Source organism: Eublepharis macularius, chromosome 4 (genome assembly GCF_028583425.1).
Source record: "Eublepharis macularius isolate TG4126 chromosome 4, MPM_Emac_v1.0, whole genome shotgun sequence".
Taxonomy (NCBI): domain Eukaryota; kingdom Metazoa; phylum Chordata; class Lepidosauria; order Squamata; family Eublepharidae; genus Eublepharis; species Eublepharis macularius.
In genome coordinates, this window is record NC_072793.1 from 15057105 (window position 1) to 15079635 (window position 22531).

Below are 22531 nucleotides of genomic sequence, written 5' to 3' on the forward strand. Positions count from 1 at the left end.
TCACAAGTAGCTACTTTTTTAAACCTAAAAAAAAAAATTCCTACAGTTATTCACATATTCTAGGAAAGTGTAATGTTTTTGAACAAACTTTTTAAAAAATTGGAATACCATGAAGTGGGTTGTTGTACACTTAAAAGGAGAATGTAGCTTTAGAGGCTTGCATCTTGCCTTCTAGTTACATGCTGTTTGTTCATGGGCTTGTGGGCCTGTAATAAAGTAACAGAGAACACGGGCACATAGCCACAATATTGAGATACTGTGCTCAGCCATTCTAGAGCCATTTGTTGGAAAGCTTTTTTATAATTGACCCAGCATGTTGAACTGAGCTCAACTTGTGTTTGGCTCTAGAGATATCACTGAATGCTGCTGTGACCCAACTCTAGGCAAGCTTGTTAAATTAGTGCAGAGTTGAGCCAGTACTGCACTCTGATTCAGAAACTCTGCACTTAGGAAATGTAAGATACCCATTTCTATTATTATAGTATGTATTTCTGTTTTTGATTTGTTACTCTTGTTGATAAGTGGTATAAAGTATAGCAATTTTACAGAGAGGTGTCAGATATCTGTGGCACAGATGAAAGCTTTGAGCGCTAATTTTTAAAGTTTTGCTAATTTTAAAAGTTAAAAAGTCAAATGGCTCTTACAGATTGTTTATTAATGACTGAAGACCAAAATGTGTGTATGTATTGGCCAAATTCCAAAGAAATTGTGTAACTAGTTCTGCGTGGCTTTGGCTTGTGTTTCTCAGAAGGATTCCCATATCCCCCAGTGCCAAATAGCTTTGGAAACTGAAAAGCAATTCATGATACGGCGTGCTGATTTGCTGTTAAAAAACCAAAACCAAACTCCAAACAAAACCATATTTGGCATACAAAAGCCTTTGGGATTGCTGAAGTAGCTCTTTGGATCTTGATATTTGAATGAAACTTAGTTGCATTAAAGAAATAAAACAGTTGGCTCTGTAGAACTAATTCACAGAAAATATTTAAAATGATAGATGTGGCAACTAACATCGGTAGTATAAGATTGGCTAATACAGTGTGCATCTAGCCTTTGTATTTTTATTTGCTCTAAATAAACTGAACAAGTTTTCAAGGATTGCAGTCTTGCATACTGTTACATGTTCATAAATTCCACTGGAGTCAGTGGGAGTTAATTATGTATTATTGTATACAGGATAGCAGCCAACGTCTTCACAGATTAAATCGAAGAATGCTATCTATACTTTTATAGTGTAATGGCTGGTTGTGTGCTTTTTAAAAAAAGTCACTTGTGAATCCATGTTATTCTTGGGTTCTTGCTGGTGGCTGCTATTTTAGTACTTTTTCCCTTTTGGAATATATTATACAGAATAATTAAAAGTGACTGCTTCCTTTTGATGTTTTTGCCATGCGTGTAATGAAATCTTTACTTTCTGGGATGACATACTGGTATTGAAATAAGCATCTCGGTGCTACCACATGTGTACATTTAAAGGAAGAAACCTCTCCTTAACCTGTTCATATACTATATCTAAGATTATTCTTAAATTTGTTGTGGTTTTGTGTCTTCTCCACACCCTGAGTTATTTTTTGTTGTCTGTCGATAGCTGACGTGTATTTTTATGTGTGGTTTCTATAAGAAGCTTGAAAATACAACATGGTTTGGTATGTAGCTTAAAATGTGACTAAATGGCATCCGAGCTAAAAATGAACATACATACATACTAAATAGCCCCAAGGAGAATTTACTGTGGCTTACCTTCTTCATGTCCCACCCTAAAGTGTCAATAATTACTACGAAGAGTTGAGCATAACTGTGCTATTGAAAAGGACATGAGTGTTTCTTTGTTCACAAAAGAGGCATAATTGCTGAGTCTTGCATACTTATTGGACTTAAATTTTCAGGTTATGGAGTGGCTAAATTATATTCATAACTGCATACATGTAATTCATATGAAATGACTTCTTCACAGTCGGAACCCTGGTCCATTCATTCCAGTATTGTCTTCCCTAACTATCAGTCATTGTCTGAGATCATTTGACTGGAGACAGATCACAAAGGAAAGGGCGGGGGGGGGGGGATTACCAACATTTTATGTCAAAGATTCCTCTTGTGAGGAAATACATTAATCTGAGCATGGAAGGCCAGTTGAGAGCCTCTGAGTTAAAAATAAAAGGAGAAAGAAATAATAGTGATACTATTGTGGGAGTCTGCTACGGACCACCAAGCCAGGCAGAAGACTTGAACGATGCATTCCTAAACTAGATTACAAAAATTTAAAAGCGACTAGACTTAGTGGTCACGGGAGATTTCAATTACCCTGATATCTGTTGGGAGTTAAACTCTGCTAAAAATGTAAGTCTAATACATTCCTGGCTTGTCTTGCTGACAGTTTCATCTTCCAGAGGGCAAAGGAGGAAACAAGGGAGTCTGTTGTCTTGGATCTGATTCTCGCCAACAGGGGAGAAATAGTTGACAGTATGAAGGTGGTGGGAACCCTGGGTAGTAGCGACCATGTCATTTTGGAATGTAAGATCTTGGGGGAAAGGGAGACGTGAATGTAGTCAGACATATAGCTTGAACTTTAGAAAAGGTAATTTCAGCAATCTCAAAGAAATGCTTGGTCGAGCTTTTCTTGCAGATACCTTAAAAGGCATTGATTCTTCTTGTGTGATGGAGAAATTAACGTTCCTTTTTCCAATTTGGATCCAGATGTCTCATAAAGTAGCACACTTTGCCCTGACACCTAAGAAAATTCAAGCTTGGGCAGTGCTTAGTGGCTGAGACTCTTTCACCTGTGTACAATGAAGGTGCGATGTGTTTTAATGTACTTTAATATGCTTTAATGTTATAATTTTGTTGTTTTTTTGCTCTTTATTCTGGTTTTACTTGTACATTTTAATTGCTCAGTTGTGATGGCTTTTGGCCACATGCAAGAAACCTTTTCTGATTCACTCCCAGAGTTGATCCTTTATAAGAGGGGCTCCCATGATGGGCAGCTGAGGAGACAGTCAACCCATGGCTCCACTCTACAGGGAGCAGGGCTAAAGCAAGGGGGAGAAGGCACAGGGGGTGTTGTAACCCCGCTCCTCCCTATTTCTGAGGCTACCATGGAGCACCTGGGGGGAAAGAAGGAACCCTGGAGAGTGAGCCCACTCTAGACTCTGCCCCCTTTAAATTGAGCCTGACATTAGGTTAAGATACAGCAAGGCTTTTTAACATTCCCCTTTGTTTATTGGTCTTAATCCAAATTATGTTGTCTCTTCTGCTTTAAATCCTAGCTGCAGTTTATATTACAGTTTGACCTTTTATGATTGTGAAAGCCAGTGTGATCCAGTAAGCAGAGTGAGGGAGCTGGAATGAGTGACTGGATTGCAACTTCCCATCCAGCCATAGACTTTATAGGGTTCCTTATGAAAATTATTTCCTCTTTACCAGGTTTACTAGCAGGGCTTTTTTTCTGGGAAAAGAGGTGGTGGAACTCAGTGGGTTGCCCTCGGAGAAAATGGTCACATGGCTGGTGGCCCCGCCCCCTGATCTCTAGACAGAGGGGAGTTTTGATTGCCCTCAGCTCCGCTGGAGCAGTGTGGAGGGCAATCTAAACTCCCCTCTGTCTGGAGATCAGGGGGCAGGGCCACCAGCCATGTGACCATTTTCAAGAGGTTCCGGAACTCCGTTCCACCGCGTTCCAGCTGAAAAAAAGCCCTGTTTACTAGTATTATGGGAATATTAATGATTTATTTTGTGATTATAGTTATGAGCACTAGTGAAATATGGATTGAAGAACATCTTGTGTTACAGAAGTCTCACTGAATAACAATGCAGCTTTCATACTTTCCTCAAGTTTGCCTTTAATAGCTTTATCCTTGTATCCAAGAAAAGTTAACATGCTTTGAATGCAGAGAACAAAAGCGTTCAGAGTGAATTAAGTGACCTAGGTGCTTGAGTTTTAATCTTTATTGAACATATAAAGGAGGGGAGAGGATACACTTGAGGAGTGAGGAGGCTAGATCAGGAGGGAAAGGAGACTGGTTTAAAGAAGCAGAGTAAAAAGTTTTGGATGTTGCTTTATCTGGCAGTCTCAGTGCAGCTGGAGAAATTTTCAAGTAGTGGTTGTGGGGAGGGTCTTTGTACAAGATGTTGGTAGAAAGAATATCCCAGGTGAGGTAATGGGAAGGAGAGATGGATCTGGGTGGGATGTGTTGATGGCTGGGGCTGTATGTTTGATCAAACTTGCAAAGAAGCCTGCATTGTAAGGCAGATTCCTGGATGGTCCTAGAAGGTTGGTTGTTGTCCTGCAACCTTTGGTCATTAATCATAGCCTAAATTCTAATGAATCCCCAGGAAGCCACAGAATAGAGCCGTTGTAAGGGGCTTCCAAGCTGCCAAGGGAATCTGTCTATTCCTTTCTGTGCTGGCATCTTGATAGGATTTAGCGTGGTCTTAGTTTCTTAGCCTTAATATCAAACCTTTTCTCAGACATCAGAAAGCCTGAGAAATGAGGAGTTGGGATGAGTTCTTAACGGTATGCTCCCCTTCCCAGGGGGTTTTCGTGGGGTAACGAATTTTACTGGTTATTCTCAATCCCCTTGGAACTGGGAAGGACTCTGATAGGACGGTCTCAGCAGCCTGCTCTGCAGTTTATTTGGAACATCCTGGGTTGCCCATCTTTTCCCAGTCTAGCTTTTACAGGCTTACCTCTTGCTGGAGAGTATTATTATTATTATTATTTTTAAAAGGCTGTGCGTAAGGCTGAATGCGAAAGGCTGTAGATTCCTTGCCCCCCCCCATTGGCCCAGGGACAGAAGCAGGGCCAGAGTGCCTTTGGTGAAGACAGCCATGGTACCTGGCAGGTGCTAGACAATGCACTAAGGCCCCTAGTGTATGGAAGGTAGCCTCTCTATGATCAGTACTGGGAGGCACAAGACTTCTCACAGGAGTGGGAGGAGCTTGCACTACGATATCTGCAGATGAGAGTATCTTTCTGGATCAGTCTGGTTCAGTCTTGTCCTGGGTTAAAGGCACAGATTCCATGGATGTTTTGAGAGAGGGTTGTAGTGGTAGGCAAGACAAGGGCGAATAATTCACTAGAGGTTAAGTTTCACTCTGTGTCAGGCAATGGTTGACATGGCAGTTGTCATACCAGAAGTCATCTTAAACATATTTATGCTTGGAACATGAAGGAGGGGGGAGTGTGAATAACTTTCAAAAGAAAAAGTGAAGTGCATCATTATAAATGAGAACCATTTCACAGCAGAGTGTAGAGGCATGAATCCAAAGATGCTGCTGTGCTTGTAGATCCAGAGGAGTCAGCTGTGTTAGGCTGCAGTAACAAAACAGCAGAGCCCAGTTGCATCTTGAAGACTAACTGTGCTTGTGAAAGGCATTTCCACTCATGTGCATGAGGCTTGGTTAAGAGTTGGAGGGGTGCTCTGGAATGTCAAACGCCCTTTTCTCTCCACCCCTTCTCAGTGGTATTAAGCTGAGGTGCTTTCTGCTCATACAGGGGATGTTTTGATCCAAGCCACAGCTATGAACTTTGTCTGCTAGCCAGTTTCAAGACTCCCTGACAACGGGTCTCACCACACAATCAATAATGCTTACCAACTTTTCAATATTTTTTAAAATCAAAGCAAAATCAAAAAGAGTCCAGTAGCACCTTTAAGACTAACCAATTTTATTGTAGCATAAGCTTTTGAGAATCACAGGTCTCTTCATCAGATGCATGGAGGGCAAAAAGAAACTGGTCAGATATAGAGGAGAGGGGAGGGCGGAGTAATATTTTTGAAAGTGCTCAAAGTGCTCTGTATAAATACAATTATGGTAATATACTAAATACACCAATACAACAGTACAAAATTTCAGCCGATATTGATGAATGAAAAATTCTGGGTAGTCATAGGAATTCAGTACCACAAATAAATCCAGATACAATGAATGTAGATACAATAAAGTCCTTGATCCAAAAGAATGCGAATATTAAAAAATATTGAAAAGTTGTTAAGCATTATTGATTGCGTGGTGAGACCTGCTGTCAGGGAGTCTGGCTTAGTTGCTAGTTGGTATATACTCCCTTGGTGTTGCCCTTCATTGTTGTAGTTGCTAGCCAGTTTCAGCCAGCATCTGTATATGTCATGCTCGCTGTTGGTTTAAGTACTTACTGAGCGTTATTTCTTCACCTTTTTATAGTCCCTGTAATATACTTTGATACTCTGACCTGATGGCCCAGGTGAGCCTGATCTCGTCAGATTTCAGAAGCTAAACAGGGTCTACCTTGGTTAGCAGTTGGATGGGAGACCCCCAACGAAGACTAGGGTTGCAGAGGCAGGCAGTAGCAAGGCACCTCTGTTAGAGTCGAAACAGACGAGACGAATTTCACGCGTTCTCCACGCGATTGTACTTACACGTGTCTCCCGCGGGTTTTGCTGTTCACGTGCTGTCCGTGTGTTTTGGAAGTCTCTTGCCATGATCACCCCACCAGGGGTTGCCATAAGTCAACTATAACTTGAGGGCATTCTCCACCACCAATATACTCTGATAGCAAATGATTTTGCCGCTCCGGAGTTTAGGGAGGCAGTGGTTCAATATTGCTTTTACTAGCTGTTGAATTAGGATTAGTGTTGGCTCTCAGTTCCAGCCAAGACACCCACTGACTGCTTGAATCTTTATGCTTGATCATTTGAAATGCTGTCTTGGTTTAGGAGCCTGTAAGTGTAATTTGTAAACTAATGTTCCCAGTTGGTTTTATAGTGATTTATGCTAGATTAACTAGGCAATGTATAGTGGCTGAACATACACTCAAAAATGCTCCTCATTAAAGTTTTTTTAAAGTTTTGAAACTTGAAAAGTTTTGGAGTTAAGCTCTACGACTTTATCATTCCTGTTGTATGCTGCCATTGTGTAAGCTTAGTTGTGACAAAGGCCTTTTAGCTTCATCGAAGAAAAATATACTAGCTAATGAAATGTTATACACGTGGAAGAGTTCTATTTTTGCAGCTTCCTTAAATAAAAGAAGCCACTTCACAGTTCATTTGAATGAGTTTAATTGGATAACTGGTTCTTTGCTTTTAACTTACTCTTTATTCGTAAACCTTTATGGTACCTGTTTTGACTCCTTAATAGCAAACATTGTGCATTTTTAGAACCACATCACACATCTGTGCGAACATGTTATCAGCCAGCAGTGTTTGGTAGCATTCCTTGATGTGATTTTGACATTAGACAGTTTGAAAACTGTCATCTTTTTTTTTTTTTAAATGTGTCCAAAATGAAGAAGAAGCAATAGAACAAGGGTATGCTGGTTTTCAGCAGTTCCAGAGCAACCGAGAACAGATGGTAGAATATGGTTCATGTTGAGAAAATAGGAAAGTTCCCTTTGAACTCCACCCATCCTGAACGCCACCCATCCATAAAAAGAAAAAGGGAGTGAAGTTCTTATTTACATTTTGTGCAACAGAAAACCAAACATGTTGTTAGGAATTGGTTTTGAACTCTTAAGTGGAATACAGAATTAGTCTAGCTGTATTATTTTAGCGGTTATAAACATCTTTCTAGCAATTGATTTTAGTTGTCATGAACTGCAGAGTTTTAAAGCCTTTTTGTGTTTAATGTTAGGCTTTATGTTCTACTGTTTGTCATTCTTCGGATTAAGTTTGCAAAATTCTTTCATCTTCACCCCCACCAAGACTTTTTAAAGCAGAGTATTTTAATTCTAAATGAAAGTTTGGGTTGGTTTCCCATTGCTCTTATTGCTCCAGATATTTGCAGGAGAAAATGAAGATACTGTAAAACTTCTGGATGACAAATTTCTTTTGACAGTCTTAAATAAGCTGGTAGCTACTAGACATGGGCACGAACCACAAAGAACCTGAACCATGTGGTTTGTGGGGTTTCCACGAACCAGGAACCATGAAGTCCCATGAATGGGGGCAAGTTCGCGAACCGGTTTATGGTTTGTGGATCGTGGTTCGTAAGGTTTAAATACCCCCTTCCAGCCGCTTAGCAGTGGCAGGGGAAGGGGCATTTGATCGGTTAAATGGCCCTTTCCTGCTGCTTGCAAGCAGCAGGTCCCTTTAAACTATCAGCTGGCAGGCAGCGGGGGTCCTTCCCACCCCTCATGGGGGAGGGGGAGGACACCGCGGACGCGGAGAACACTGGAGCCACGAGACAAGGTAGGCGTGGGGTGGAGGGTGGGGGGTTGGGGCTGGCGCTTGTGTAGTTTGGGCTGTTTAAAGGGCCCTGCCGCTTGCAAGCGGCAGGTCCCTTTAAACTATCAGCTGGCAGATGGTGAGGGGGGAATCCCCCCCCGCCGCTTGCAAGTGGCAGGGAAAGTTTAAATGGCCATTTCCCTGGAGAAATGGCCATTTAAACTGCCCCTTTCCCTGCCGCTTTGCAGTGGCAGGGAAAGGGACATTGCCCTTTAATATGAACCGAATGGAACCAGTAGACCAGTTCCGTGGAAGTTCGTTGAAATGAGCTTCCACAAACCACTGGTTCATGACCCATGAACTGGGCTGGTTTGTGGGTTTCTTTTGGTTTGTATTCTGGTTTGTGCCCATCTCTAGTGGCTACAAGTGTAAGAAACAATGAATTTCATACTCCAAACACTTTGTAATGGTCGAAGGCTTTCACGGCTGGAGAACGATGGTTGTTGTGGGTTTTCCGGGCTGTATTGCCGTGGTCTTGGCATTGTAGTTCCTGATGTTTCGCCAGCAGCGGTGGCTGGCATCTTCAGAGGTGTAGCACCAAAAGACAGAGATCTCTCAGTGAAGACACTTGTGTACTGTGTAATGTCATCTTGTGGCTGAATAATTACGTTAGGCAGAGTTGTTGAGGGGTAAGCAAGTTTTATTGTCATATTATCAAGGCTACTTTATCACCATTGGATAAATCAAGGTTTTGATAGTGCTCCTTAACTTTGTTTTGCTGAGTCGTGGACCACACTGTTGTCTCTGGGTAACTTAGGTAGAATATACTCGTGGACAAATTTTTCAATTGATTCAGAGTGAGATTCATAGACTGTCGGTGTTTTTGGAGGTGGAATGTTGCAGGTTTGAAGGAAAGGGTCGGGGGAAGCCTCTGTCTTGTTAGCTGTCATGGCTTGATAGATACTGGAACTTTCTCGTTCCTATCCGTGTGCTGGTTACCGGGTAATTGTCCACAGACCTCTGAAGAAAGACACAACACCTGTCATGGATTTAAGAAATGACCCAACATTTTATAATGTTAATAGTGAAAATACCACCATTTATGGAATAATTTCCTCATAGGACTGAGTTAGGCATGCCTTCTGTGTGTTCCAACAAAAGACGTCTCTATTTTGCGTTGATGCCTCCAGAACGCTGGTTGCTCGATACCAAAGGACTAGACGTTTACAAATAGGAGTCACAAATTGTCTTAAACTCTGCTGGGCTTCCCCTAAAATAAAAACGTGAAGGAAACTGGTTACTAAATTGGTTGTGATACAGAGGTAATACTGTTCATGGCACCAGTTTTGTGTTATATTTAGTTTTTAAATTTTTGTGTTGTTTTTAGATATTTGTATATGGTTTTAATGGGTGGTAAGTTTTACTGAAGGATGGTGTTTAAATTGAATGTTGTTATTTATTTTCTTGTTAGCCACCCTGAGCCCATTCGTGGGGAGGGCGAGGTAGAAATCTAATTAAATAAGCAAATAAATATTGGCTCCCTGAAAATTCTTTCTGCCTAGATACATTCCAAGGAGAGATTTCCCAAGAAAAGCTTGTCCTGTGAGGTCTTTAGATTAAATTATTTGAGTTTATAATATTGCCTAAATCTGATGCTGGGTAGCCAGTACTATGTCGATGTCTTTGCCGTGAGCCTAGAACATCATCCTAAGCCTCAAGGCCATTTTTTTGCCCGTCTGTGTTGGTTGTGTTGTGTTGAGAGCTGTTGGTTGTGATGAGAACTGCATGATTCTATTAGCTTCTTGAAAATGTAACCTTACATAATAACGGTTATCTTCAACACCATCACGAAAAAGTATAACTTTGGTAGCTGCAGTCATGCATGAAGACATGTACCATGTTTGTACCATGTCTGTCTACTCATGAAGCATCTCTCAGACCTGTAGAGTTATATTATTTTTCTGAAGCACTCATTTTAAGCTAACTGTTACTTGAGTTTTAAAGAAAGATGGGGTGAAAACAATGCTGAATACAGACTACCTGTCTACAGTTTTATTCTGGCGTGGGGGGAGCGTCTTATGTTCTACTTTCATGATTTCATAGGAAAACATCTCCTTTTATGACTTGAATGTTTAATCTGATAGTGCTGAAATCCTAATATTTGCTTTGGAAGTCTTATTATTCCTAATATTACAGCTCATGTGGTTTTTGTAATACTTCTTTGTGCCACCGACTCACTCATGTCTTTAATTATTGTACATATGTACTGGAGACTCCTGAGACAGATCAAAGAGTTGGTTTAGTAGTTCGGGCCCGGGTTTTAACTAGTACAATGTCCAGATAATTGCCAAACAGCTGGGGCTGAGTCTCCTGCTTTATTAAACTGTGTCAAGTTTGCCTTGATAGTCTTTAGCATGCACAATAGAGTTGTGTTACAACTGCGAATATAAATGATTTCCCCCAGAAAATGACCAATTGTTAAAAATATTTGTCATGTAGAAACAATTTCAAAATGAAAGAGAGAGAACTTCTCCCTCGTTTGGCAGTTTCCATATTAGTGCATTTTTGAATTTGTTATAGAGGTTTTTCAAGTGGCCGATTTAGTTCATGGCTGCAAATTAGAGATTCTGGTAAGCCAAAGAAGTATTGAGTAATACAAGAAGTACATGTGATCATGGAAAATGTTAATGAACTTCTAGAAGCAAGTGATGGAAAGTGGTGTATGGATTAGGTGAGTTTGAATTAAAGAGATAATTTAAGCTACATAGCTGATAGTTAGAAAATTATAGTGGAGCTTGTCCTTGAAGGTAGCCCAGAGATGTCCAATTTGGCACCCGCTTGCTGTTTGAGTCTTGGAGGTAGAAATCCAGAGGGTCTAGTCAGGAACAGGAAAAACAGGGAGCTTCTAGTTGCTCTGTACTAGTTGACTTATTAGTAAAGCTTTAAGCTCATCATGGGCAAATGCACATCTTTTAACGTTCTCTTTGGTCATAGACACAGACTTCAAGCAACAATGCTTGGAAGCCTCTCCCAGCAGTTGCTCAAATCATCCTCTTTCCATTGGAAACTGACTCCAAACAGCACCTCTTTCACAAAACGAAGACCTGGTCATCCTAGCTTTTCCGGATGTTCTCAATATAGAAGGGAAGATTTTTTAGAAGAACGCAGGAAGCATCACTTTTGTATGTACAAGAAGTGCCTACTGGGAAGCAGCTGCCTGTATCATAAGAGTACACTTGGCCTAGAACCGCTCAACATTTTTTATTTGCCCCCCCCCCCCATGGCAGCCATTTTGAAAATGAAAATTGTGAAAAGATTGGAACAAAAATCTTGTATGATTATCATGGTGTGAATAATCTCATATTGAGGTGAAATTGCCACATTCAGACTACTGGTCCGCCTAGCTCATGTCATCTACTCTGAACAGCATCAGCTCTTTGGTTTCCTAGGTTGAGAAAAGGCTTTCCTGGTACCCATTTTGAATATCTCAACTGGAGATGCCAGTGGCTAAACCTGAGGTCACTGACATGCAAAGCATGCACTTTACAATTGAGTGTCTGTCCGTTGCAATGTCTGTTCTGCATGGCACAAAAACTTAATTGCATTTAAGTTTGGATTCAGGCCAGGTTATGGGACCGAGACTATTCTGGTGATGTTAGTTGATGATCTTTGCCTGAAGGGAGACCAAGGCTATGCTTCTTCATTGCTCTTCCTGGATCTATCTGCAGCCTTCGATACAGCATACCATGCCATCTTGTTGAGGTGCTAGGAGGCAGAAGTGGGTATCAAGGAACTGGTTTAAATAGTTTCTCACAGAATGGACTCAAAGGGTAGCTGTGGGAGACCAGTTCTCTGCAAAGTGGGAACTGTCTGGGGGGGGGGGGTCCTCAGGGTACAATCTTATCTCAAATGTTATTTAACCTCTGTGTAACACCTTTAGGAGAACTCATTTGTAGCTATGGAATTGGATACCTAGCTCTATATTCCACTATCTAAATCACCGTGGGATGCAGTAGAGATGTTGGGTTGCTGCTTGACAGCTGTGGTCAAACAACTGAAAGCAAAAAAACTGAAACTGAACCCAGACAAGACAGAAGTGATGCTGGTTGGGAAGGCAGAAGTCTTGAAGGACATTGGACTTCCCACTTTTGATGGAGTTCATCAGTTAAGAGCCTAGATGTTATACTAGATCCAATGCTACTGCTAGAAAAGCAAGTTAAGGCAGCTGCAAGAAATGCTTTCACCCCTCCACCCACCTTGACAGAGCTGATCTGGCCACCTGAATCTATGCCACGGTAACATTGAGACTTGACTACAATAAATCACTGTACATAGGTCTCCCTTGGAGACTTAATTGGTTCAGAACACTACAGTTCAGCTATTATTGGGAGCTAAGAGGACCATGACTATTACTTCCATTCTAAAGCCACTCAATTGGCTATGTATCAGTAACTGAGCCCAATACAAGGTATTGGCTATCGCTAGAAAGCCCTTCATGGCCTTGATCCCTCATATCTATGGGATTGCCTCTCTCACTATGTTCCATCACAGCAGCTTCGCTCATCTGAACAGGGCCTTCTGCACATGCCACCTTGCACACAGGCAAAATCAACCCCTGCCTGCACACGTGCATTCTCTGTGGTGGCCACCACCTATGGAATGGCCTGCCTGAGGAGGTCAGGAAAGCTCCCAGTCTCCTGGATTTCTGCAAACGATGCATAACTGAATGCTTTGAAGGGTGACCTGCATGAGGAGATGGAGAGAGGGAATGCAACCCTGTTAAGTCTCCTAGAACTCTCAGCAGCTTTTGATGCCATCAATCACTGTATCCTTCTGAACCTCTTTGTGAGGTTGGGACTTGGAGACACTGTTCTGTGGTGGTATCCGTTGTTGTTATTACTAATAATAATTCATTTTATACTCTTACGGAGATCCAAGGCAAATTGCGCAGTGCGAGTGTGATACAATATAATCGAGAGCTAGGACGTTCACTGAGCAAATACCATAATAAACATTTGGATAGTCATTGAACAGATACATAGGGTGTGGCAGCAGGAAATTTGAAAAGCATAAAGTTTAGCATAGAGATAAAATCTTCTGAATCAACTCATAACTAATTTATATGGCATATTAAGAAACTCTAGTGGTGCTTATCTGCATAAGCAGACAGGTGCCTAATAGCATAGCATATAGTCCATGTCCCTGCTAAAACATCTCTCCAAGCTATTTCTTTTGACATAGCCCTGTAATCTGGGTAGGAAGTCCTGAATAATTCAGTTTTGCATAGTTTGCGGAAAGCCAGACGAATGGGACCTTTCCTGGCCTCCTCAGGCAGGCCATTGCATAAATTGGCGGGCACCACAGAGAAAGCAGGTATGCGGGCAACTGTTGATTTTGCCCAACTGCAGAATGGCATCTATAGAAGGCCCTGTACAGATGAGCAAAGCTGCAGTGGTGGAACATAGAGAGATATGAAGTGCAAAGGCCTACCTTTCCACTTCCCTCAACTTTGAAGCCCTGCTTCGGGTCCCCCGGCCTGAGTTTAGATGGGTGGCAACCTAAGAAAGGATCTTCTTGATCGTGTCGCCAAAACTTTGGAATGTCCTCTTCAGGGAGATTTCTCTCTCTCTCTCTCTCTCTCTCTCTCTCTCTCTCCTTGTTTTCCACTAACAGGTGAAGACATTTTTGTTTTTCATACCTCTTACTGGCCTTCCTCCCTGATTTCAGTGTTGTATTTTTATATTTTTTATTGCATTATTTTACGTATTTTAAGTTCTGTTTTAATGTTCAAATGTTTTAATGATTTCATGTTTGCTTCCTTGGGGACCCTATTTGGGTGGAAAGGAAGCATTAAGATATTTTAAATAAATACCTAAAATAATTGAAGGGGAAAAGCTGCCTTGGAAAGTTCTCAACCAATAATAATAATAATAACAACAGCAACAGCAACAACATTCGATTTATATACTGCCCTTCAGGACGACTTTATGTCCAACGGAACAGAACCAAGAGTTCTGTTCTATTCCTGGTAGTTTAGCTAAGTGTTTTCTACCTTGTGGGTCAGGTAACCAAAGTGGGTCATGAAATGTCTGAAAGTGGGTCTCAGACCAGGCATCCCTAATGGCAACTCCAGCTGTTTGCACTCTTCTGTTTCTCTCTTCTTCTTCCTTGCCAACTTCTCTCATTCTTGCCTCCCCCTTTGTGATAATAATGAAGGAGGAGAAGCTGTTTGGCAACCAGTAACTGTACAACAGTAGCTAGAAGAAGGGGGGGAAGGCTTGAGAGTCAGTGGGAGCTGTTCAGAGCATGGAAAAGTAAAAGGAGGAGAGAAAGTGGTGTGTGCAAGTACAGGCTCTCTGTTGGTGCTGCTCCTTCAGCATCTCAACCCCTTGTCCACCGCCCTGCTCTGCCTCACTGCCCCTCTACCTGCTGTGCAAGATGTATTGCAGTAAGCCACTTGCCACCCACCTCTATGCCAGTCTTCCCACATCTTTACAATGCCCCCTGCTCCTTCTCAATCTCTTGGGTCATCGTTGGATCATACAAAGTTAAATTGAGTTTGTGGGCCACCATACCGAAAAAGTTGGGAACCACTGGTTTAGATCCCAGCTGGATACTTTGTTCTATTAGGAAACGGTTACAGTTGGTTTAAAACTACTTGGTATCATGACTTTTTTGTGCTTTCTTTAAGCCATTTGCTATAAAAACATATTTCCTAGCTACTTGGTAGTCGATGTATTGTCGAAGGCTTTCACGGCCAGAGAACGATGGTTGTTGTGGGTTTTCCGGGCTGTATTGCAGTGGTCTTGGCATTGTAGTTCCTGACGTTTCGCCAGCAGCTGTGGCTGGCATCTTCAGAGGTGTAGCACCAAAAGACAGAGATCTCTCAGTGTCACACCTCTGAAGATGCCAGCCACAGCTGCTGGCGAAATGTCAGGAACTACAATGCCAAGACCACTGCAATACAGCCCGGACAATAACCATACTTGGTAGTCGTTAGTTGATTGACTGTTGGATGATGGTGAGAAAAAACACTTCCTGTATCAGGTTTTAACTGGGATGAGAGATTGGCTAGGACAGATTGCTAACTCGTACAGAATGTTAATGAATGCCTTGTACTTCGCGTAGCGTTTTCTGGGGACTATACTTTTGAGTTTCTCATTATATATGTTCAATTTGGTTAATTACACTTGAGGTTTTTTTTTAAAATTTAAGACCTTACTATCTTACCTTACTGTCACTGGTAAAGAGCTACCTAGTGATGTAGTAAATCATAACGTCTGAGCAATCTTGCTTCCAGTACTATATTGCAATATATGTTGCATCACTTCTTTTGAAAAACTGGGTCAAGATGCTGAGCTGGTGTTCAAAACTGTGTTGTGGAACTGTCCTCCGTGTATATGCCAACTTTAATTCCAGTATCTCAGTTTTCAAGGCTGGTGGACATTGTATTCCAGTGTATTTTACTGGGGTTCAAGCAGTGAATTTTGTCAACTGCATATACCAAATAGCTTTGGTATCTCTTTATTTTAAGGGATTTTTGTCTTAGTATTTTTTTTTCTGGCTCCTTTGGGAGTGGTTGCACAGTTGAGCTGGGGTTTGAACTTGAAGTACGTCATAAACAAATGTATTGCATTTCATTTGATCTCATAGAGGACTTTTGTCTTAAGATGTTTACACCTTTTCTGGTCCTCTTGAAAAATGAAGTTCTGGGTGGAATTGAGAGTTGCCTGTGTGAATGTATACACAAGCCTTCGTTTTACTGTCTCAGTCTTCAAGTGAGGCAATATTTTGCTTAACCCACCTACCTCTCTGTGCTGAATAGGTGAATGTAATTTTCCCAAGGGCCTCCTTTTTCTTCCACCAATCATGGGATATTTCACAGATGGAACAGGGAAAGATAAAGCAAAACTATGCAAACTAAGAAAAACACGTAGCAGTTTCTGGTGCCTAGTGACATTAGTATGTTATATTTGATTTCTTTTTATTTCTCATGAAGTTTGATTTGGTTAGTACACTTGAGTTTCGCTTTGACAATTCAAGCTATTGGCAGCTCTGCTCATACCCATGGTTTCTGTTTTTGTATGTGTTGCATTGGCTTGACTTTGAATAAGTGTTGTGTGGCAGAAGTGAAAAATTCCGATTAACAACCAGTTCCGTGTTTTTAAAAATTACACTGATGTGGTGGTAGATACCAGGGTACATTGAAATACATTATTTGGAGTTCAAGCCAACGTATTTAAGCAAGCAAAATATGACAACAGTATCAAAAGAACGTGCTGAGTTTTTGAAGAAAGGAAAGTGAGCAAGCGAGAACCCAATCTTTTTTTATTGGTATTACTCTCAATAGCTTTAATTACAGGGGTAGAACAGATGTTTGACATCAGTTGTGTTTACATGCCTGTAAGGCTTAATTGTTTCATGGTTCTCAGTAAAGAGCATAAACAATGACAGAAACATAAAGGAATGAGGTGTTGCAACAGTAAAAAATTTTACACTTTCTTACAAACATTTCGGCATTGGATGAACACACATTGTCTCTTCCTTAATCTTTAGTTTTATCAGGAACAGTTGCTTCTTTCACGGTTGATCAGCCAAGGTTGTTTAAATAGTTTCACTGCCTTCATTCTGAAATTCAAGGAAGAAGAACTGTTACATTCTGTTAAACATATTGGCGATGATTAAGTTGCGTTTGGCAATACTTGTGTCCATCCTCCAGACAAAGAGCCGTCATAAAATCCAATTACTATTCTAACAAATTTATGTAACAGATAATCAGCCCAATTTCATCACCTTATTTACTTCAAAGGGATTCTGATTTTTTAGGAGACCCTCTTAAAATGGATAATTGATCACCTGTGAGCTCACCAAGTTCATCCTTTGAGATCCCTTGAGCATTCTCACCTCTTACTTGGATGGTTTAAGATGGCTAGGCTGTATATCAAAACTTTTTTCTTAAAAAAAAAAAGATTAAATGATGCACAAGGATTTTATTTTTGGTTAGCACGTTTTAACTTGTAGATGTGATTTAATGGCTTAAGCCTCCTTCTCTTTAGCTCAATGCACATATAATAGTCATGACCATAGTGAGGTGATTAGGGGGTATCTCCCTCTCTCTTATCTTTTGCTGTTCCATTCAGAATACTCTCTCACTTCCATACTGTGCGTTAATTATGATATAGCATTACACTTGTATTACTGCTTACTGAAGTCCCTGTTAATCAGGGTTTGTAATCCCACTTCCGATAGTTGAATCTGGAGTTAAGCATGGTGAGCAGCACCACATCTATAATGCTGTACCCCAGGTAAAGCAAACCATGGAAAGAAAGGGAGTTCATGCAAGAAAAGAGAGTGAGAGGTGGCAGAAATATATAAGCCTATAGCAGGCTCCCAGTCTCCGGACCATGGTTAGGAGGCGGGGAATTTTACATTTGCAGGGGGCTTTGTTCAGATTTTATTAATCTCACATGGGCTTCAGAAAAGCCATTTTAAAAAATGTATTTCACAGAGACTTTGGTATAATGTAAAAATAAGAATTTTTTTTAAAAAAAATTAAGGGTTTTTTAGTTTGATTCAGGGACACATCAATACAGAGCTGGTATCCAAGATTTAAATCCCATTGTAATTTGTACATTGAATACCACTGTATGGTATTCGGTGTACGTATTCACATATTCTAGACTGTACTGTCTAGAAACGTAGGCATAGTGATAACAAATAACAGTAAGAACATGGCAAGAAAAATACTAAATTGTGTTACTTAAATTATTGGTTTTGAATTTATGTCCTGGAGGCCAGACTTTTCTGAACTTCTGGTCATTCTCCTGGTGGCAAAATTTACCCTTTGGTCACACTTTCCTATAGGACAGTCTAGGAATGTACAAAAACAGTGTACTTGGTTCTAGAGTACAGTTGCCATGTTACTTCTATTCATACAGTCTTTTGAGAATGAGCTAGGTTGGGAACAAGCTTTGCTAGAGGTTAATATATTTTCGTTATAATTTATTAGTGTTTTACATTCTTTACAAATATATTGTATTTATTTATGGAATGTTGGCAAACTCTTTTGTTGGAATGTAGATTGAATTGTTTGTGTTTGAAATATGCTTTTCTTGATCAGTGGTTATGTAAGAATCCTTTAAACTGAATTTCATTTTCAATTATGAAACATTTTATTTCATGATCCTGTAGAAGTTTTGAGAGCATCTTTGATTGATGGTCAGTGAGGAATATGTCCTCTGTTGATATTTACGTATTGTGTCCAGAGGTCCTTCCACTGCTCCATGCTTGACCATTCTTTATAAAGTTGAATTATTCAGATGATTTCCAATAATATTATTTTACACATTGGTGCAAGCCTGTATTCGGTAGCAAAGCCAGAAAGCCCAATTCTTGGTAAAAGGCTGCAGAAGCCAGTCTAGGATGGTGGGAAAGATCAGAACCATGGGTATTCGCAGGGCTCATTTTGAGGGGGAAGGCACCGGAATGCAGTTCCGGCAGTTCCCCAAAAGTGGCCCCGCCCATCTGACTCTCAGCCATTTTTTGGGCCCGTTTCGGCCTGGATTGGGGCCGAAACGGCATGGATCAGGCCTCTGATGGGTGGTGGATCTCTCTCCCGCTTAGCAGCAGCCCGATCCTGACCATTTTGGGCCCCCTTTCATCCATTTTCAGCCCCCTTTTGCCATTTTGGGACCAATTTCGGCCCTGAATGGCCAGGATTGGGTCCAAAACAGCCAGTATAGGTGATGTTAGGGGATGTGGCATATGCAAATCAATTCTACTAATGAGTTCCTCCAGCTCTTTTTCTATGAAATGACCCCTGAGTATCTGATAGTCAGAATTGACCACAGTCAGAACCAGGCTGTGGAGAAAAATATGGACAGGATGAGTAGAGGGCAAGTTGGATTCAACACAAGAGAAAGATTACAGTACGTAGGAAGCAAGTCCCACCAAGCATTTTAATTGCCTTTCCTTTATTATGTTTTACAAGTTCTTTTGGGAAAATGGGATTTTATTTCAGGTTTTGTAGGGAGAAGTTGAAAATTGACCACTGGCAGCTTCTTAGGTGTTGAAATTAAGAATTAGTATTTGAGTGCATGATTCTAAAATAATCAAATGATTAGGAAAAAAGCTGTTTCCATATGACTAATTTCATATTGAGTCAGTTTTCAGTAAATTCTATTTTATTGATCAAAATGACCTTAAAAAAACTTTTAAAGATGATTTTGGCTAGTTAGTTTAAAACCTATGTAGAACAGCAGTATGTATTTCAGTGCATATGCTGGAAAAACTAATAGAATAGATGCATTTATTTTTATCCTATTTAACAATCTTTGTGCACATTAAATGCTTCCAACAAAGTAGCTCAACAATTGAAGAAATCTTTAGATTAATGATTTTGCAGTCATGAGGCTTTGTTATCATCAGTATTTGTATTATTTCATTTAAGTTCTTCAGTGAATATAGGAGTTGAAGAAAACTGCTTTGCTGTGGCTTGAAATCTCATTTATGGGAGGCAGCTGTTTCTCCAGCCAAAGGATTTTTTGTGCACTCTTCAGAACTCTATTTTTCCTTATGAGAGTCACAATTCCTTCTCCTTCAGAACATTTCCCCAGAGAACTAGTCTCATGGCAGTCAGGGGAACTAGAATTTGGTCTTCAAGTTTTTTCTCCTTTTGGCTCAAATTAGACCTTGCTTATATTTGGATAGGTAGCGACGGGTTAAAAGCATTTTAAGCAATTAATGTATTGGATCTCTTAATTTTCAGCTGGAGATGAAAACGAAAATCATGGAAGCTAGAATTCATGAAGAAAAGCTTAAATTACAACAGAAGCATGATTCAGATGTTCAGAAGGTATGGTATGTTGATCTAATTCTGTGGGATGATTGTATATAATAACATTTTGAACAAGAAGAAATAGTAAATTTCCTGCTTAAGTTATTTGTCCAGGACAGTCTTGGTGTTTGGTTTTATAACATGCCATTGCTAACTGAATCCTTTGAAAACCAATATGATTGGGATTTCTAATGTATTGGAATAAAACATTTTTTTTTTACTTTTCAGTACAGATATTAAAAAAAATTGTTCCCACACAGCTTCTTCAGTAGGTTCCACTCATCTTGTTAATGAGACTACAAAGTGCCTGGCCTTGCTAGTATGATTGCATTGTGCAGAAATCTGTATACATGTGTATGTGTGCAAACAAACATGCAACGAAGCCTTGTATTTGCATAGTTCATGGCATCACTACACTAGTCCATGAACTGAGTCAGCTACTTAGTGCTGCTTTGGAGTATTTGAGGCCTTCAGGGGCTGCATCCTCAAGAAGGAAGAGCCCTGCGTTGGGTAATCCTCTATTGACAGTTTTTCCTGGTGGCTACTTGTATAGGGAAAAGGTAAACTTTTGGGAATGGAGAAAGATATGAGATAAGAGCTGGTAGTCATATCTGGAGGAATCTTTAAAAAGAGATTATATTTTAACCTTTTAATTGGGGTGTACACAGGAAAAAAATACAGTTGATTCTGTTAAGTAATACCAAACAGGAAAAAAAATGGAATTCGGGGAATACCGACTTCATTCTCCAGCTCGGTTCAGTAATACAGAGCAAATTCGATAAAATGCGGCTTTTGTTTTATATGGGAAACTCGATTTGAAAATTTGCAGTGGCCTGGGGTGTGGGGTTGGTCATTTTTGGACCAAATTTCACCAAATTTGCAGGGGACCTACTCCTAAATGTCCTCTAACTACCCCCCTAAGTTTAATAAAGATTGAACCCTGGGGGGGCATTTTTTGGCCCTCCCAAAGAAGGTGTCCTCAAGCCACCTCCAATCTCCATTATACCCTGTGGGGAAAACCTACAACTAACCAATCTTAAAAACACTTTTTAAAAGTTCACACCACAACTTTCTCAGGATACCCAAAAAGTATGCCCAAACACCACTAGATTAAGTTAAGAAACTTAACCAAGTCTCCCAACAAAACATCCTCCCGGAAAAACAACCAACAACAATTGAACACCTGACAAAACTAAACTTCTATGTCAACAGAAAATTGAACCCAGCAAAAAACACCAACCAAACTTCTGTAAAGAAAGCCCAACAACAGAGGAAAACAACCCCCCACCCCAGAAGAACAAGTGAATTTAATAAAATTAACAGGAACTATGACATTCCAAACAAATTACCCACAACAAAATAAAACAACCCTTCCCCCAGAAGAACAAGTAGCAAAATGAGTAGTAAATATAACCAACTTCAAAAGCCAGAAACCAAAGCCCCCCTACATAAAAGCCCCACCAAAGCCCCCACACAGCAAAAAAGCAGTTTTTAAAATGCAAACTAAAAAAAATGTCCCCACCCTATCCCTCCTAGACACCAGGCCAACCCCTTCCCCCCAAAGAGAAGGAACCCCCCAGTGGGTCTGTGACTCTCAAACCAGGCATCAAATCCACTCCACTCCCTGGGCAGCAGGATCCAGTCACAGTCCAAAGCAGGCCAGGAGAGAAAGGCAGCAGCAGCAAGCAGGCAGCGTCTCTCAGTCTCCAGGCCAGAGCAAAAGGAAAGCTGACTGAGGCAAGCCTCCTAATTTAACTCTTTGCAGCATTTTAAAAAAGGAAGTCTCCTTGAGGGTCCCATTGGCCAGAAAAGGTGAGCCGTTGCAAGGATTGGCCACTCCCTTCCCTCTTTCCCCAACCCAAGTGCTGCGGAGTTTGTGTGTGTGTGTGTGTGTGCACACTTTCCAGGTGATAACAGAACAGAAACCAGCAGCACATCCTTGCCAAGCAGAGGAGGAGGACTGTGTTACCGAGCAGCCGCCCCTCCTGCCCTGAGGCCAGCCACGAACTGTGGCTGAGTTCTACACTAAAAGATTGCCTTGCACGTGTGCCTCTAATACACGTGTCAGTTTCATATCTGATGCTGCAACAGACAGTGTCAGTTTCCTGGACAATTGCTTGCAGGACCCTTGTGTGGCACAGCCCTGTTCAAGCTTATATTTGGACTTTCCCTTGTGGTTCTACCCTACCACCAATCACGGGCAGTGTCTTAGACACTGCTTCCTCACCTGCCATGAGAACTTGCCTCACCCTGGGCCCCAGCCACGCTGCTAGCAGCCAGGCGCCAGCCAGGGAGATCTTCAGCAAAGCTGGCCAGGCGCCCCCTGGCCAGCTCCCGCCGGGAGCCTCCCGCGGGCTGGTTACTAAGCTCGCCCTCGCTACCGGGCAGCCCACTAGTAAGCCCTAGCTGTGCCCAGAAGACAGCTTTGTTCTCAGGCAGCCAGGAAACCGAGGGGAACTGCCTGCTTTGGGAAGCCATTTCGAAGAAGCGAGCTGACCATGTACACAGCGAGAGAATTCCGCTCTCCTCTGCATATCTTAACACCTATCCAGAATGAAGATTGAGC

General features: G+C 41.1%; 1 protein-coding gene across 1 annotated transcript in view; it reads left to right on the forward strand.

The window, feature by feature from the left end:
• CEP112 (centrosomal protein 112) overlaps positions 1-22531 on the forward strand; it is a 464588-nt gene that overhangs the window by 81892 nt on the left and 360165 nt on the right. The window contains exon 9 of the mRNA XM_054976905.1: positions 19897-19983. Coding sequence (XP_054832880.1) covers positions 19897-19983 — 87 coding nt within the window. The remainder of the gene's footprint in view (positions 1-19896; positions 19984-22531) is intronic.